The 19,599-nt window shown below is 32.7% G+C and overlaps 1 protein-coding gene across 1 annotated transcript in view; it reads left to right on the forward strand.

Moving 5' to 3' along the window:
- Positions 1–16,386, forward strand: part of LOC141406486 (putative sodium-dependent multivitamin transporter) — a 29,640-nt gene extending 13,254 nt beyond the window's left edge. Inside the window, exons 2-3 of the mRNA XM_073992015.1 lie at positions 7,530–8,707; positions 15,185–16,386. Of these exons, the coding sequence (XP_073848116.1) occupies positions 7,732–8,707; positions 15,185–15,990 (1,782 nt within the window). The 5' untranslated portion in view covers positions 7,530–7,731 and the 3' untranslated portion in view covers positions 15,991–16,386. The remainder of the gene's footprint in view (positions 1–7,529; positions 8,708–15,184) is intronic.
- The last annotated feature ends 3,213 nt before the right edge of the window (positions 16,387–19,599 follow it).

Raw genomic sequence — 19,599 nt, forward strand, 5'->3', positions numbered from 1 at the left:
AACCAGACAGACTTAAAATCAGACGAACGAATACGTCAAAAATAAACGAATGGAAAAGACCCATCGTTTTGAATGAAAATTAAATAATTTGAGTAATAAATGGCACAAAACACACGAAAACTGGAAGGGAATGCAATTTTATTTATTTCCATAGAAGCACACGCGTATATGTACATCCGTTTCTTTATATTTGGTCTGTTCCTTTACTTCTGAAAATGGTAAAACCGGCAAAAGTAGTAAAATTTGAAAACTGCTCCCATATGAATTGTATTGTGTCTGAAGTAAAGGAACGCTTTTCGAGTAAAAAGTTGTAAAACTTGAAGATTCTTGAACGTAAAGGAACAGGGCTATTATCACAATTATGTTTGGACAAATTTGATTACATTTTTTTCTTATTTTTTGTTTTTCATCTGTTTATCGGGATTGCCATCAAGTAACACATTTTACGTGTAGATGCATATGCAAAATTCACAAAATAAGTATCATGGAAACCCTGAAATATAAAAGCTTTTATGAAATAGACGAAAGCTTTCAGATAAAAACGAATGGTTCGTAAAATTTTACAAGAACCAAATTTTGAACGTATACGTTTTAGTACGAACGGTTCGTGTAACAGGCAAGCATTTTTACAAAAACACCCTGTAAATCCGGTTAAGTGCAAACGGGGTATAAGTATCAGAGAAATATTAAGATGCGGAAAGGTTGCAGCAATGTTCATCACTCCTTTGGATAAATCTCGTGTCCACCTTAGTTTGTCAGATAATATCTTTTGATATTCGAAATTCAAATCTAACACTGGCACCTCTAATCTCTCTTGACTTAGCACTCCCTACATATTTCTTACGACATAAACAGGATGTAAGTGTCTGCCATGTAATAAAAAAAAAACAAATGCAGCAATGTATCAACAATTAGCAGATAATAACACTGTGCTACAGTGAAAATTTGCAGGGGTTCTGATGCATAAATTCGGTATTGTGGGAGTCCATGGAAGACGAAAATACCTTTGGTTTCTTTGGGTCACTTCGTTTTTTGATTTTATAACGGTAAATGTAGTGAAAAACGGGGTTTCTTGGATTTTCAACTTTAAACGGACATAACTTCTTTTTTCCACAATGGAAATTTACAGGTTATTTTTTATTAAAAAGGTGAAAATCATGGCTTTCGAAAAAGCCATAATTCTTAAAAATCGGGTAACAAATGGTTGAGTTATATTGATTTAAGTGTGACAAAAACGCATTAAAAACAGGAAAATGCTTTTCCTGGTGCTCTAGGCTGCGTAGAAGATACCAAACAGCATAATAATTTACTTTTATCAAAAAGGAAATTTAGTTAGCTTTACAAAATCGGGAAAACCAAAAAAATCGGTTGGAAAATGCGTGAGTTATGCCATTTTTTGTGTTTTAACATTTTGGGTTTTCCTTTATAAAAGTTGGTACCTTGGCGCGTATGATTGTAGTTTGAATTTGTCTGATTAATAATTACGCACAAGGTACCAATCTTTTATAAAGGGAAAACCAAGAAGTTAAAACACTAAATATGGTATAACTCACGCATTTTTCAACCGATTTCATTGGTTTTCCCCATTTTGTAAAGCCAACTAAATTTCCTTCTTGATAAAAGTAAATAATTATGCAGTTTGGTGTCTTCTACGCAACCTAGAGCACCAGGAACAGCATTTTTCTGTTTTTTAATGCGTTTTTGTCACACTTAAATCACTATAACTCAACCATTTGTTACCCGATTTTTAAGAATTATGGCTTTTTCGAAAGCCATGATTTTCACCTTTTTAATAAAAAATAACTTGTAAATTTCCATTGTGGAAAAAAGAAGTTATGTCCGTTTAAAGTTGAAAATACAAGAAACCCCGTTTTTCACTACATTTCCCGTTATAAAATCAAAAAACGAAGTGACCCAAAGAAACCAAAGGTATTTTCGTCTTCCATGGACTCCGACAATACCGAATTTATTCATCAGAACCCCTGCAAAAAAATTTTGTCCACTTTTGTATCACAGTGTAATTCACATCTTCTTTTATGCAAACGGTCAAAGTGGCAAAATAAAATAGCCACACATCGGTGATAAGTAAAGAATTTTTTCACAATCAACTGTTATTTGTCCTCCAATTGTATGAATGGTCTTTATCACCTACGTACGTGTCAACAAATGGGGTCGAAGTTGTTTTCTTTTTAACAATGAAAGCTTTATCTCACAGAGCTTGGCTTAATTTGGATTTACATACTTTTTTTTTAACTTGATTGGAAAAAGAATGGACCAAATTGGGGATACAATTTTCAGAGAAAAGGAGGAAAATATTTTAGGATCCTTTTAAACATATTTTTCGAAAGCATGTAAGTCCCAATTTACATTAGGCGAGTTTACTTGCGGCAATTGTCAGTTTGTAGGTGAGAAAGGGTGCTGAGAGGCAAAGGGTTACCATATGCCTCACCTCTCTCTCCTACAAAATGACAATTGCCGCAAGTAAACTCGCCAAATGTAAATTGGGACTTTGGCATATAGTAATAGTACGTTTAGACTTATAAATCCACTCGACTTCAAATGTCAATTACATAGTATATACATCAAATAAATCGTAGTTCTAAATCCACAGGATTTTATTTGACGGATATTGTATGGGATTGACAGTTTAAATCATAGTATAAGTTCATAGTCTAACAGGCGTTTAAGTTTACATTTACGAAATCCACTCGATTTTCCATGTCAAATCCATTGCTTAAACGTCAAATGAAATCCAATTGATTTTAGATGAGTTTTCATTTGACGTATACGCAAAGGAATTGATAGTTGAAATCGAGTGAATTTCGTAAATGTAAACGAAGCAATAGATACATAAGCGGCATGAAATATCATAGTAACATATCATAACAATATCCTCGAATCCGAGAAAGTTGTTCATAATTTGGTTCTTCAAAGAATTCTATAATCTCAAACTAACATTATCTTTATACATAAAAAGCGTGATATTCTTGCTTAACCCTCTCATACTCACATTTTTTTTCCATGCGCCAATAGTTATTTTGAAAACATAGGATTAAAGTACATGTCAAAAGTAAGTTATAACATAAATTGCGGGGCGTTACTCCACCAGTTTCGGAAGATACAGTACATTATTTCTAAAATTTATTTGGCCATTATTTTGTGGAATTGTATAAATAAAAATGTTTTAATCGTTCAGGAGTGTTCTTTTGATCTTACTTTTGAAGAATCAAAACTAAAATTAAACGTGAAACTCAAAAATTTGATTCAGAAAAGATTATTATAATTTGGACTGTACACAACGCCTTTTAATTGCATTGGTGTTCTAGACCTCACACTGAATAATGCACCGTAATTATTTTGATCGACACACAACTGATATTTTTTTGTTGTTATAAGGTTAAGTCAAGCAAGAAAAACAGCCGCTTATTTACCGATGCCTTGAGATTTTTTATCCTCATTTTAGGAATTTGTGCCCTTGACAAAATTCCTTGGGATTTCAAACTCGTTTACCCTGAACGGAGTTCTGATATTTGCGAAAGTTCGGCAACATATTATATTGTATTGGGGAAAGAAAACATACGTTTTTGTGGGATATTATAAAGATTCTCGTTCGTGTCCCCAGACTTGGAAATTTATATAGTTTAGCCCAGAGACGTGGTTCTGTACGGTCCAAAGTTCCTGGATTAAACCAATGTGGGCCGTAGTTGCCCTTTCGCTCCGATGACCTCGATTTTTGAGTATCCAGTAAACGAGCTTCTTGGAAGTCGCTTATTCTGTCGATTTTAAAGAAGACGGCATTCGAGACGTAATACACCATGGCCTTAAGGCCTGGGTACATAAGCAGCCTTGCCTGATTGCCTTGCTTTCCTGCTTCATTTCTGACAACGGAAATAAAAGAAAAAAGAAGGCCAAGCAAATTTCGAACTGCGTTGCCCTTTTCTTTTTTATTCTTTTATCAGAAGCAAGCAAGGCAAGCTTTTCTTTGTCTTATAAATTGATCGATTGAAGAAATTAATGAGCACAGTCTGAAGAGTACCATGAAATAGATTAGAATTACTCCAAAACTTTGAGAATTTACATCAGGATGTTTGTCTGTTCTCCAACCGGGCGCGTCCCCACCGGCGGATACAGGGAGGTGGATGGTCGTGCTACTCTATCATTTACGAGGGAAATCACTTGTGACATGACCCGTTTAGGGTGGAGTGGCACGACCACCTACCTCGAAATTTCCTCGGCCTTCTTTATTCTTTTATTTTTATTATGTCAACAATTAAGCAGGAAAGCAAGGTAATCAGGCAGAGCAGCTTATGTACGCAGGCCTTGACTCCGAATCAGACAGCAGCTGCAAAATCAACACCACCGTTGTGGAGAAGCCCGTTAACGAGGAGGTCCACAAGATGGTAGAAGAGGTAAGCGAAAGCATATCTAAACTTACAACGGATAAAAAAGTTCGGTGGACTGGAGCCCAGAGACGTAGGTACAGGAGGATCCAGGCACAGCTAAATAAAGAACAGCGGGCCGCCCCAAAAGAGATCAACAATCCCTCCACTTCTTCGGAAGCGGCGAAGAGGTACAGATCTCCAGAGGAAGAAAATACCGCCAAACCAAGTAAGAAGAAAATGAGCTTCCCACCATCAAATGCCCTAAGAAATTCCTTTCAAAACTCACGCGAAGGAGACTGCCCAAAGAACCCTTCGACGGAGGGCGAAAAGGAGTGCTCGGACACGAAGAAGGTGAGCGCGACCGCGGAATCCTCTGGAAGTTCCAAGGGCTCTGATAAGAAGCCCAGGGCATTCCAGAAGAGGAAGATGGGCGCAGAGACTGGTTCGGAGCCGCCATCTACTTACGCCAATGTGGACAGGAAGAACTACAGGGACGAGAGGTGCTATGCAGTGATCGATACCAGTAGAGGGTCCGGTAAATTACCTAAAGAGCACCAGCAGGCCATCGAAAATATGGTCAGCGATAAAATACTGGAACACATTTTAAAGAGTGGGCCAATAAAAAGTGTCAGAAGCGAGCTCAAAGGGGACCTTTTAGTATACCACTTGGGAACGCACGCGAACCCGGCCGCTCTCGAGGAAGTGATCAACAACTCCTTGGGAAGGCGGCAAATTGAAGCTGGTGAGGAAGGACGAGATACCTCACCTGACTAAAGCGACGGTTTACGTCAAAGGGTATGGCTGCAAGTTCGAGACAGAACGCATGCTCGAGGTCTTTGACAAGCAAAATGAGACCTTGGAAGTGAAGAGGTGGGAAGTCTTCCACAGGGAGGAGAAAGAGGATGGCACTCTCCTTGTGGTTGGAATTGTGTTTGGAGATTAGAGTTGCCTTGGGAAAAACGGGAGAATCGACTTCAGTTACAGAATATTCATTTGGATAGGATGCTGCGTCAGGCAGATTCGGTAAAAAGCGCAGCCTTACTAAATGCTTCTTGGAAGAAGTAGAGCAAGTCTGATTGGAAATCATCAGGAGTTAAGTCGATAACGACTTAAAGGCCTGCGTACATAAGCTGCCTTGCCTGCTTACCTTGCTTACTTCTAATAAAAGAATAAAAAAGAAAAGGGCAACTCAGTTCGAAATTTCCTCGGCCTTCTTTATTCTTTTTTTTAAAGGCCCGCGTACATAAGCTGCTCTGCCTGATTGCCTTGCTTTCCTGCTTCATTTTTGACATAATAAAAATAAAAGAATAAAGGCCTGCGTACATAAGCTGCCTTGCCTGCTTACCTTGCTTACTTCTGATAAAAGAATAAAAAAGAAAAGGGCAACCCAGTTCGAAATTTCCTCGGCCTTCTTTATTCTTTTATTTTTATTATGTCAAAAATGAAGCAGGAAAGCAAGGCAATCAGACAGAGCAGCTTATGTACGCAGACCTTTAAGGCCTGCGTACATAAGCTGCCTTGCCTGATTGCCTTACTTTCCTGCTTCAATTCTGACATAATAAAAATAAAAGAATAAAGAAGGCCGAGCAAATTTCGAACTGGGTTGCCCTTTTCTTTTTTATTCTTTTATCAGAAGGAAGCAAGGTAAGCAGGCAAGGCAGCTTATGTACTCACACCTTAAAGGAGGCCGAGCAAATTTCGAACTGGGTTGCCCTTTTCTTTTTTATTCTTTTATCAGAAGCAAGCAAGGCAACCAGGCAAGGCAGCTTATGTACGTAGGCCTTTAGAGAATATTCTTGGTCTCAAAAAATTGAGCGATTGAAAAAATTAGGGGTCACATACAATCGGTCCGTTGTGCTCGCGTCACGCGTTGAAAACAACCAAATAAAAACTTCAAAATTAAACTTGGCATCATCTGGAAATAAAGCTACGTCAGAAAGATTTGGTAAATGGATCCAAAGCGACGAAGAAATAGAAAACATTATTGGTCCCATCAAATGGGCGAGTGCCATGAAGAGATTTTAAATATCGGTACTAAAAATATTAGAGTTGCCTTGGGAAAAACGCGAGAATCGACCTCAGTTAGGAGGATATGATGTTGCGTCAGGTCTCAAAAAATTGAGCGATTGAAGAAATTAAGGGTCACATACAATCGGTCTGTTCTGACTCGCGTAACGCGTTGAAAACAACCACATAAAAACTTCAAAATTAAACTTGGCATCACTTAAGGCCTGGGTACATAAGGTGCCTCGCCTGCATGCCTTGCTTTCCTGCTTCATATCTGACATAACAAAAATAAATGAATAAAGAAGGCCAAGCTAATTTCGAACTACGTTGCCCTTTTCTTTATTCTTTTATCAGAAGAAAGCAATGCAAGCAGGCATGATACAATAAGAAGGTAGCAGCAACTGCCGTTTTTGGTAACATAAGATGTCAACATTTGACATAAATTCAATGCAATTGACACATTATGTTACCATCAGCTGATAATGCTACCTTCTTATTGTATCATGCAAGCAGGCGAGGCAGCTTATGTACCCAGGCCTTTAGACATTTTTCATGTGGTTGTTGTGTTGACGCGTAAAATGACGCTCAACAGACCGATTGTATTTACCCCTTTAATGAAACCCAGTCCGAAGAGTACCACGAAATAGATTAGGATTACCTCGGAAACCTTTAGAATTTATGTACATCAGCAAGGAAGTTATTCTTCTTAGAGTCAAGTTACGTTAGGAAGAGTTGGTAAAAAATTCCAAGTCGAAAAAGAAATAGAAACGATTTTTGGACCCATCAAATGGGCGATTGAAGAAAAATAATAAAACCCAGTCGGAAGAGTATCATGAAGAGAATTTTTCTGGCACCACAAAAAACATTAGGATTACATTGTGGAAACTGGAAAATCATTAAAGATAAAAATCCAAGTCCTACTAAAGGGTTCTTGGAACAGTCTCCCATGCAAAAATTCGTTGTCAAAATTTCTCCATAATGACTCTATACTGATTTACTTGAGAGTTGTCTTCAGGTTCTGGAACAGGGCATTGAAGTAAAACAAATCGAACTAATTTGACTTATCATAGTTATCATCTCGGCTTTGCTTTCTGGTAAATTATACTAAATAATCCCCTTGTTTTCTTTTCATATTTTTAGGCAGATACATTAAAATTGTTCCTGAATATACACCATAAGGTTTGGAATATGCTGTGATCACCGCAAGTGCCAATAATTTTTATCAAAATTTGCCTTAATCATCAACATTCAACAATCATCCCAGACCTGAGATCATTATTTTTTCCCACCTAACCCCTACCACCTAAAAGAATAGAAAGAGAACAAAACACCTGCCTTCAAAATGAGCAACTTCGATGGTTGGGATTATGCGGTGCTGATCACCATTCTTCTAATATCCGCTGCAATAGGCATATATTATCGCCTGTCCGGTGGTAAACAAAGAACTACCAAAGAATATCTCATGGCCGATCAAAGTATGTCCGCGCTGCCGGTATCCTTCAGTTTGATGGCCAGTTTTATGTCTGCCGTTACCTTATTGGGTGTATCGAAAGAAAGTTATGAATATGGCACAATGTTTTGTGTGATAAATATTTCCTATGTTATTAGTACGCCGATTGCTGCCTATTTGTTCCTGCCGGTGTTCTATAAAATGCGCACCACATCTGTTTATGAATATCTGGAGAGACGTTTTGGTCATAGCATGCGTATGGCGGCATCTATTGCCTTTTCACTACAAATGATCCTTTATATGGGTATTGTGTTGTATGCCCCTGCCCTGGCCTTGGAGGCGGTTACGGGAATAAGTAAAGTCACAGCCATTTTGACAATTGGCATAGTCTGTACCTTTTATTCCACTGTGGGTGGTATGAAGGCGGTCCTGATAACAGATGTTTTCCAGTCGGTTCTTATGTTTGCCGGCATCTATTCGGTGATAATTGTATCGGCCATTAAGGCTGGTGGTTTAAAGGAAATTTGGAATGTTGCAGCGGATAGTGGACGTTTAGATTTTGATGAATTTTCACCTGATCCCACTGTACGTCATACATGGTGGAGTTTAATTATTGGTGGCATGGTTACTTATCTATCGCTGTATGGTGTCAATCAGACGCAGGTACAACGTTTGCTGAGTGTGAAGAATTTGAAAGGTGCCCAATCGGCTCTATGGTGGAATTTACCAATATTGAGTTGTTTAAGCTTTAGCACGCTGTTCAGTGGTTTGGCAATATTCTATTACTATCGGAATTGTGATCCGGTTTTGGATGGGCGTATTAAATCGCGGGATCAATTGATGCCTTTGTTTGCGGTGGACACAATGGGTGAGTAAATGAAAAAAAAAATTGATATGGATCGTGGATTTTTAATAGAATATTTTTTTATCAAAAATAGTGGATTTTTTTTAAGAATATTTTTTTTTTGAAAAAAATATTTTTTCAAAAATCGTGGATTTTTTTAAGAAGTATTTTTTGAAAAATCGTGGATTTTCTAAATGGTGGATTTTTTAAAGAATATTTTTTCAAAAATCGTGGATTTTTTGAGGAGTATTTTTTAAATGGTGGATTTTTTAAAGAATATTTTTCAAAAATCGTGGATTTTTTAAAGTATATTTTTTCAAAATTTGTGAATTTTTTAAAAGTATTTTTTCAGATATCGTGGATTTTTTAAAAAGTATTTTTTCAAATATCGTGGATTTTTTAAAGAATATTTTTTCAAAATTTTTGGATTTTTTACAGAATGTTTTTTCAAAAATCGTGGATATTTCAAAGAATATTCTTTGTAAACATTTTGGGTTTTTTAATGAATATTTTTTTCCAAAATAGTGAATTTTTTAAAGAGAAAATTTTCCAAAATACTGAATTTTTTTAAAGAGAATTTTTTCATGAATCGTGGATTTTTTTAAAGAATATTTTTTCATAAATCGTGGATTTTTTAAAGAATATTTTTTCATAAATCGTGCATTTTTTAAAGAATATTTTTTCATAAATCGTGGATTTTTTAAAGAATATTTTTTCATAAATCGTGGATTTTTTAAAGAATATTTTTTCATAAATCGTGGATTTTTTAAAGAATATTTTTTCATAAATCGTGGATTTTTTAAAGAATATTTTTTCATAAATCGTGGATTTTTTAAAGAATATTTTTTCATAAATCGTGGATTTTTTAAAGAATATTTTTTTCATAAATCGTGGATTTTTTAAAGAATATTTTTTCATAAATCGTGGATTTTTTAAAGAATATTTTTTCATAAATCGTGGATTTTTTAAAGAATATTTTTTCATAAATCGTGGATTTTTTAAAGAATATTTTTTCATAGATCGTGGATTTTTTAAAGAATATTTTTTCATAAATCGTGGATTTTTTAAAGAATATTTTTTCATAAATCGTGGATTTTTTAAAGAATATTTTTTCATAAATCGTGGATTTTTTAAAGAATATTTTTTCATAAATCGTGGATTTTTTAAAGAATAGTTTTTCATAAATCGTGGATTTTTTAAAGAATATATTTTCGAAAAAATTTGGATTTTTTTTAAGTATATTTTTTCATAAATCGTGGATTTTTTAAAGAATATTTTTTCATAAATCGTGGATTTTTTAAAGAAATCCTGGATTTTTAATGAATATTTTTTCATAAATCGAGGATTTTTTAAAGAATGTTTTTTCATAAATCGAGGATTTTTTAAAGAATATTTTTCATAAATCGTGGATTTTTTAAAGAATATTTTTTCATAAATCGTGGATTTTTTAAAGAATATTTTTTCATAAATCGTGGATTTTTTAAAGAATATTTTTTCATAAATCGTGGATTTTTTAAAGAATATTTTTTCATAAATCGTGGATTTTTTAAAGAATATTTTTTCAAAAATCTGGGATTTTTTAAACAATATTTTTTTCAAAAATCGTGGATTTTTTTATAGAATATTTTTTCAAAAATCGTGGATTTTTTTAAAGAATATTTTTTCAAAAATCGTGGATTTTTTTAAAGAATATTTTTTTCAAAAATCGTGGATTTTTTTAAAGAATATTTTTTCAAAAATCTTGAATTTTTACAGCATTTTTTTTGTAAAAATCGTCGATTTTTTAAAGATTAATTTTTCAAAAATTGTGGATTTTTTAAAGAATATTTTTTTTAAACATCGTGGATCTTTTAAAGAACATTTTTTTTTCAAAAATCGTTGATCTTTAAAGCATATTTTTCAAAAATCGGTGGATTTTTTTAAAAAATATTTTTTAGGGCAACCAACAAAACGTGGATTTTTTAAAAAATATTTTTAGGGCAACCAACAAAACGTGGATTTTTTATAAAATATTTTTTAGGGCAACCAACAAAACGTGGATTTTTTAAAAAATATTTTTTAGGGCAACCAACAAAACTTGGATTTTTTAAAAAATATTTTTTAGGGCAACCAACAAAACGTGGATTTTTTAAAAAATATTTTTTAGGGCAACCAACAAAACGTGGATTTTTTAAAAAATATTTTTTAGGGCAACCAACAAAACGTGGATTTTTTAAAAAATATTTTTTAGGGCAACCAACAAAACGTGGATTTTTTAAAAAATATTTTTTAGGGCAACCAACAAAAATCGTGGATTTTTTTAAAGAATATTTTTTCAAAAATCGTGGATTTTTTTAAAGAATATTTTTTCAAAAATCTTGAATTTTTACAGCATTTTTTTGTAAAAATCGTCGATTTTTTAAAGATTAATTTTTCAAAAATTGTGGATTTTTTAAAGAATATTTTTTTTAAACATCGTGGATCTTTTAAAGAACATTTTTTTTTTCAAAAATCGTTGATCTTTAAAGCATATTTTTCAAAAATCGGTGGATTTTTTTAAAAAATATTTTTTAGGGCAACCAACAAAACGTGGATTTTTTAAAAAATATTTTTAGGGCAACCAACAAAACGTGGATTTTTTATAAAATATTTTTTAGGGCAACCAACAAAACGTGGATTTTTTAAAAAATATTTTTTAGGGCAACCAACAAAACTTGGATTTTTTAAAAAATATTTTTTAGGGCAACCAACAAAACGTGGATTTTTTAAAAAATATTTGTTAGGGCAACCAACAAAACGTGGATTTTTTAAAAAATATTTTTTAGGGCAACCAACAAAACGTGGATTTTTTAAAAAATATTTTTTAGGGCAACCAACAAAACGTGGATTTTTTAAAAAATATTTTTTAGGGCAACCAATAAAAAGTGGATTTTTTAAAAAATATTTTTTAGTGCAACCAACAAAACGTGGATTTTTTAAAAAATATTTTTTAGGGCAACCAACAAAACGTGGATTTTTTAAAAAATATTTTTTAGTGCAACCAACAAAACGTGGATTTTTTAAAAAATATTTTTTAGGGCAACCAACAAAACGTGGATTTTTTAAAAAATATTTTTTAGGGCAACCAACAAAACGTGGATTTAAAAAAAAAATTAGGGCTACCAACAAAACGTGCATTTTTTAAAAAATATTTTTTAGTGCAACCAACAAAACGTGGATTTTTTAAAAAATATTTTTTAGGGCAACCAACAAAACGTGGATTTTTTAAAAAATATTTTTTAGGGCAACCAACAAAACGTGGATTTAAAAAAAAAATTAGGGCTACCAACAAAACGTGGATTTTTTAAAGAAATCCTGGATTTTTTAATGAATATTTTTTCATAAATCGAGGATTTTTTAAAGAATGTTTTTTCATAAATCGAGGATTTTTTAAAGAATATTTTTCATAAATCGTGGATTTTTTAAAGAATATTTTTTCATAAATCGTGGATTTTTTAAAGAATATTTTTTCATAAATCGTGGATTTTTTAAAGAATATTTTTTCATAAATCGTGGATTTTTTAAAGAATATTTTTTCAAAAATCTGGGATTTTTTAAACAATATTTTTTTCAAAAATCGTGGATTGTTTTAAAGAATATTTTTTCAAAAATCGTGGATTTTTTTAAAGAATATTTTTTCAAAAATCGTGGATTTTTTTAAAGAATATTTTTTCAAAAATCGTGGATTTTTTTAAAGAATATTTTTTCAAAAATCTTGAATTTTTACAGCATTTTTTTTGTAAAAATCGTCGATTTTTAAAGATTAATTTTTCAAAAATTGTGGATTTTTTAAAGAATATTTTTTTTAAACATCGTGGATCTTTTAAAGAACATTTTTTTTTTCAAAAATCGTTGATCTTTAAAGCATATTTTTCAAAAATCGGTGGATTTTTTTAAAAAATATTTTTTAGGGCAACCAACAAAACGTGGATTTTTTAAAAAATATTTTTAGGGCAACCAACAAAACGTGGATTTTTTATAAAATATTTTTTAGGGCAACCAACAAAACGTGGATTTTTTAAAAAATATTTTTTAGGGCAACCAACAAAACTTGGATTTTTTAAAAAATATTTTTTAGGGCAACCAACAAAACTTGGATTTTTTAAAAAATATTTTTTAGGGCAACCAACAAAACGTGGATTTTTTAAAAAATATTTTTTAGGGCAACCAACAAAACGTGGATTTTTTAAAAAATATTTTTTAGGGCAACCAACAAAACGTGGATTTTTTAAAAAATATTTTTTAGGGCAACCAACAAAACGTGGATTTTTTAAAAAATATTTTTTAGGGCAACCAACAAAACGTGGATTTTTTAAAAAATATTTTTTAGGGCAACCAACAAAACGTGGATTTTTTAAAAAATATTTTTTAGGGCAACCAACAAAACGTGGATTTTTTAAAAAATATTTTTTAGGGCAACCAACAAAACGTGGATTTTTTAAAAAATATTTTTTAGGGAAACCACCAATACGTGGATTTTTTAAAAAAATATTTTTTAGGGCAACCAACAAAACGTGGATTTTTTAAAAAATATTTTTTAGGGCAACCAACAAAACGTGGATTTTTTAAAATTTTTTTTTGGGGAAACAAACAAAAGGTGGATTTTTTAAAAAAATATTTTTTAGGGCAACCAACAAAACGTGGATTTTTTAAAAAATATTTTTTAGGGCAATCAACAAAACGTGGATTTTTTAAAAAATATTTTTTAGGGCAACTAACAAACCGTGGATTTTTTAAAAAATATTTTTTAGGCAACCAACAAAACTTGGATTTTTTAAAAAATATTTCTTAGGGCAACTAACAAAACCAACAAAACGTGTATTTTTTAAAAAATATTTTTTAGCGCAACCAACAAAACGTGGGTTTTTTAAAAAATATTTTTTAGGGCAACCAACAATAAGGTGAATTTTTTAAAAAAATATTTTTTAGGGCAACCAACAAAACGTGGATTTTTTAAAAAATATTTTTTAGGGCAACCAGCAAAACGTGGATTTTTTAAAAAATATTTTTTAGGGCAACCAACAAAACGTGGATTTTTTAAAAAATATTTTTTAGGGCAACCAACAAAACGTGGATTTTTTAAAAAATATTTTTTAGGGCAACCAACAAAACGTGGATTTTTTAAAAAATATTTTTTAGGGCAACCAACAAAACGTAGATTTTTTAAAAAATATTTTTTAGGGCAACCAACAAAACGTGGATTTTTTAAAAAATATTTTTTAGGGCAACCAAAAAAATGTGGATTTTTTAAAAAATATTTTTTAGGGCAACCAGCAAAACGTGGATTTTTTAAAAAATATTTTTTAGGGCAACCAACAAAACGTGGTTTTTTTAAAAAAATATTTTTTAGGGAAACCAACAAAACGTGGATTTTTTAAAAAAAATAATTTTTAGGGCAACCAGCAAAACGTGGATTTTTTAAAAAAATATTTTTTAGGGCAACCAACAAAACGTGGATTTTTTAAAAAATATTTTTTAGGGCAACCAACAAAACGTGGATTTTTTACAAAATATTTTTTGAATGTTGAAAAAAAACAATCTTTAAAAATTTTTAAAGCGTCTTTTTAAAGAATCGGTGAATTTTTAAAGAATATTTTTTTTCAAAAATCGTAGATTTTTTAAAGAATATTTCTTTAAAAATCTAAAATTTTTTAAAAAGGATTTTTAGAATATTTTTTCAAAAATCGTGGATTTTTTATGAATATTTTATCAAAAATCGTGGATTTTTTAAAGAATGTTTTTCAAAAATTGTGGCGTGAGTCGTCCGACGCTTTGCTGCATATTTTTTTCTTTTGCATATTTTCTATTTCTTCCTCCAATCCAACAACACGTGGATTTTTTTAAAAATATTTTTTAGGGCAACCAACAAAACGTGGATTTTTTTAAAAATATTTTTTAGGGCAACCAACAAAACGTGGATTTTTTAAAAAATATTTTTAAGGGCAACCAACAAAACGTGGATTTTTTAAAAAATATTTTTAAGGGCAACCAACAAAACGTGGATTTTTTAAAAAATATTTTTAAGGGCAACCAACAATACGTGGATTTTTTAAAAAATATTTTTTAGGGCAACCAACAAAACTTGGATTTTTTATAAAATATTTTTTAGGCAACCAACTAAACTAGGATTTTTTAAAAAATGTTTTTTTGAAGGATATTTTTTCAAAAATCTTTAAAAATATTTAAAGCATATTTTTGAAGAATCGGTGGATTTTTAAAGAATATTTTTTCTAAAATCTTAAAATTTTTAAAAAGAAGTTTTATAGAATATTTTTTCAAAATCGTGGATTTTTTATAGAATATTTTTCAAAAATCGTGCATTTTTAATGAATATTTTGTCAAAAATCGTGGATTTTTTAGAGAATGTTTTTTCAAAAATTGTGGCCTGAGTCGTCCGACGCTTTCTATTTCTTCCTCCAACCTTATAAACATTTCTTTCTTTTTCTAATCTCTGTCCCTTCCATTTTTCCCTTATCATTTCAGGTGATTATCCCGGTTTGTGTGGTCTTTTTGTGTCCGGCATATTTTCCGCCAGTCTTTCCACCGTCTCCTCATCCGTCAGTTCCCTTTCCGCCGTCACACTGGAAGATTACATAAAACCTGCCTATAAGAAAATCTTCAACAAAACCATGACAGATTCCAGTACAACATTACCCAGTAAAATAATGGCTTGCATTTATGGAATTGTTTGCATAGCATTGGCATTTACCGCCGGTTCAATGGGTGGTGTATTGCAAGCTTCGTTGACAATTTTCGGAGTTGTGGGTGGTCCCCTGTTGGCGGTATTCACCCTGGGTGTAGGTACAACAAGAGCAAATCAACGAGGTGTCCTAATAGGTCTCCTACTGGGATTGGCATTCTCATTTTGGATTGGTTTTGGTGGACCAAAACCACCGCCCGTAACATTGCCTGTAAGTGATGAAGGTTGCCTCAAGGCCAATGTTACCCTGGTGGCGGAATCTCTTAGTCTTGTGGAGGATATTTTTAATTCAACAACTCCCGCCAATATCCCAGCACCAAAGGAGTATTTTTGGTTATATCGTTTGTCGTATTTGTGGTTCTCGGTGTTGGGTTTCACTCTCACCCTCGTGGTGGGTTATGGTGCCAGCCGCCTATTGGAATATTTCCACTTGGCTGATAATTCACAAATCTATTTGGATTCCTTGAGAAGACAAATCGATTATGATTTGTTTGTGCCGCCACTGTCGCGTAGGCTGAGGGAGCGTGACACCAACGATGAGCTTAGTAAATTAAATTATTGTGATGCCACAACAATGGTCTTAGGATAACTTATGCAGGTACATAAATACTTACGTTAGTTTTTAAAAGCAGGGTAGTGTTTTGTATTTAAATGTTTAATATTGTTTATAGAGATTTTTTTAAATTATAAGATTTTTCTGTTTTCTATTTGCGTGTAGTTGTAAATTATTTTTAATAATAGATTTTATTTAAATAATAGCAAAAGGAATTACTTAAGCTTTAACAATAATTTGTAATTGTCACTTAATATTATATACTTATTTTTTCTACAATTTATTATTATTGTTTCTCTATATTATTATAATTTTTGTTTTCGTTTCCTTCTGTTTTGTATAGTATTTATTAATGTAATATTTCGTTTAAATGAACTTTAAAAGTTCCAATACTAGCTTTTAATCGAAATACAAAGATATATAATTTTATAATTTTTTTGTTTTGTTTTTATTTTGTCACTTTTTATTTGGGAGTCAACCTATTAATCTACCGATAAAGCCGAACCTATTGAGCCAATATCAGATTTGGAACAGTGCCTTGGAGTTAAAGAAAACAAATATTTAAATTTATAAAAAAAGCTTTGTTCCAGAACATGGAAGAATCTACAAGTTTGACCACTTTCTTTTCCTATATTTGTAAAGTTTTACAAGTTTTTATTTTGATATAATTTCACCAACTATGTAATTGTAAGCCAATGAAATTGACTGACCTTATAATGCAACCAGTCCATGGACAATCATAAATTTGGTCGTTTCTTTGAATTGTTTCTATGCAAGGCCTTAAATTTGTATCTATGATAAGTTCTTATTTTTCGGAATTTTATTTTCAGAAATTTGTTTATCATTTTCGTATATGGTGGTGGTAGGTACCTCACGCCCATAGTTATAAAACATTGCCCACATTTAAGCTTCTTATCTTTTATTGTGACGTTAATTGGCGCTTTTTCGGGAGTCATAAGTAAATGATTTTATGACGCAACTGATCAAAGTTTGTTCTGATGTTAATTAAATGACGAACCGATGCGATGAATCAAAGAAAGAGTAAGAGAAAGCAAAAACTTTAATTAGATATACAAATAAGATTGCTTAAGAGAGATATGCAGCGGTAAAAGCATGGGGGTCGGAAAATTTGTATCAAAAAAATGGAGAAGGGCTATTATTTCTTATTATAACCTCAGCGTTATGACAAATACATATTTTCATAGGTCAAATATATTCCCATCGAAGTCATGATCTAAGACTCAACGTATTTGTAGTCTCTTGAACGGAGTAATAGATTTGGTGCATACGATTCCCGAGGAGGTCGATGGGTCTATAAAAGCACCCTTTCTTTCAGAAAGGGTCTATAAAAGCACCCTTTCTTTCAGAAAGGGTCTATAAAAGCACCCTTTCTTTCAGAAAGGGTCTATAAAAGCACCCTTTCTTTCAGAAAGGGTCTATAAAAGCACCCTTTCTTTCAGAAAGGGTCTATAAAAGCACCCTTTCTTTCAGAAAGGGTCTATAAAAGCACCCTTTCTTTCAGAAAGGGTCTATAAAAGCACCCTTTCTTTCAGAAAGGGTCTATAAAAGCACCCTTTCTTTCAGAAAGGGTCTATAAAAGCACCCTTTCTTTCAGAAAGGGTCTATAAAAGCACCCTTTCTTTCAGAAAGGGTCTATAAAAGCACCCTTTCTTTCAGAAAGGGTCTATAAAAGCACCCTTTCTTTCAGAAAGGGTCTATAAAAGCACCCTTTCTTTCAGAAAGGGTCTATAAAAGCACCCTTTCTTTCAGAAAGGGTCTATAAAAGCACCCTTTCTTTCAGAAAGGGTCTATAAAAGCACCCTTTCTTTCAGAAAGGGTCTATAAAAGCACCCTTTCTTTCAGAAAGGGTATATAAAAACATCCTTTCTTTCAGAAAGGGTCTATAAAAGCACCCTTTCCTATAGAAAGGATCTATAAAAGCATCCTTTCTTTCAGAAAGGGTCTATAAAAGCACCCTTTCCTATAGAAAGGATCTATAAAAGCATCCTTTCTTTCAGAAAGGGTCTATAAAAGCACCCTTTCCTATAGAAAGGGTCTATAAAAGCACCCTTTCCTATAGAAAGGGTCTATAAAAGCACCCTTTCCTATAGAAAGGGTCTATAAAAGCACCCTTTCTTTCAGAAAGGGTCTACAGAAGCACCTTTCTTTGAAAAGAGGTCTATAGAATCACCCTTTCTTTCAAAAAGGGTCTATAGAAGCACCCTTTCTTCCAAAAAGGGTCTACAGAAGCACCTTTCTTTGAAAAGGGGTCTATAGAAGCACCCTTTCTTTGAAAAGGGGTCTATAGAATCACCCTTTCTTTCAAAAAGGGTCTATAGACGCACCCTTTCTTTGAAAAGGGGTCTATAGAAGCACCCTTTCTTTGAAAAGGGGTCTATAGAATCACCCTTTCTTTCAAAAAGGGTCTATAGAAGCACCCTTTCTTTCAGAAAGGGTCTATAAAAACATCCTTTCTTTCAGAAAGGGTCTATAAAAACATCCTTTCTTTCAGAAAGGGTCTATAAAAGCACCCTTTCCTATAGAAAGGATCTATAAAAGCATCCTTTCTTTCAGAAAGGGTCTATAAAAGCACCCTTTCCTATAGAAAGGGTCTATAAAAGCACACTTTCTTTCAGAAAGGGTCTCTAAAAGCACCCTTTCTTTCAAAAAGGGTCTACAGAAGCACCTTTCTTTGAAAAGAGGTCTATAGAATCACCCTTTCTTTCAAAAAGGGTCTATAGAAGCACCCTTTCTTTCAAAAAGGGTCTATAGAAGCACCCTTTCTTTCAAAAAGGGTCTACAGAAGCACCTTTCTTTGAAAAGGGGTCTATAGAAGCACCCTTTCTTTGAAAAGGGGTCTATAGAATCACCCTTTCTTTCAAAAAGGGTCTATAGACGCTCCCTTTCTTTGAAAAGGGGTCTATAGAAGCACCCTTTCTTTGAAAAGGGGTCTATAGAATCACCCTTTCTTTCAAAAAGGGTCTATAGAAGCACCCTTTCTTTCAAAAAGGGTATACAGAAGCACCTTTCTTTGAAAAGAGGTCTATAGAAGCACCCTTTCTTTGAAAAGGGGTCTATAGAATCACCCTTTCTTTCAAAAAGGGTCTATAGACGCACCCTTTCTTTGAAAAGGGGTCTATAGAAGCACCCTTTCTTTCAAAAAGGGTCTATAGAAGCACCCTTTCTTTCAAAAAGGGTCTATAGAAGCACCCTTTCTTTCAAAAAGGGTCTACAGAAGCACCCTTCTTTACAAAAGGGTCTATATAAGCACCTTTTCTTCAAAAAGAGTCTATAGAAGCACCCTTTCTTTCAAAAAGGGTCTATAGACGCATCCTTTCTTTGAAAAGGGGTCTACAGAAGCACCCTTTCTTTGAAAAGGGGTCTATAGAAGCACCCTTTCTTTGAAAAGGGTCTATAGAAGTACCCTTTCTTTCAAAAAGGGTCTATAGAAGCACCCTTTCTTTCAAAAAGGGTCTATAGAAGCACCCTTTCTTTCAAAAAGGGTCTATAACAGCACCCTTTCTTTCAAAAAGGGTCTATAGAAGCACCCTTTCTTTCAAAAAGGGTCTATAGAAGCACCCTTTCTTTCAAAAAGGGTCTATAGAAGCACCCTTTCTTTCAAAAAGGGTCTATAACAGCACCCTT

Source organism: Musca autumnalis, unplaced genomic scaffold (genome assembly GCF_047663935.1).
Source record: "Musca autumnalis isolate F117 unplaced genomic scaffold, ASM4766393v1 scaffold_5, whole genome shotgun sequence".
In the NCBI taxonomy this organism is placed as follows: domain Eukaryota; kingdom Metazoa; phylum Arthropoda; class Insecta; order Diptera; family Muscidae; genus Musca; species Musca autumnalis.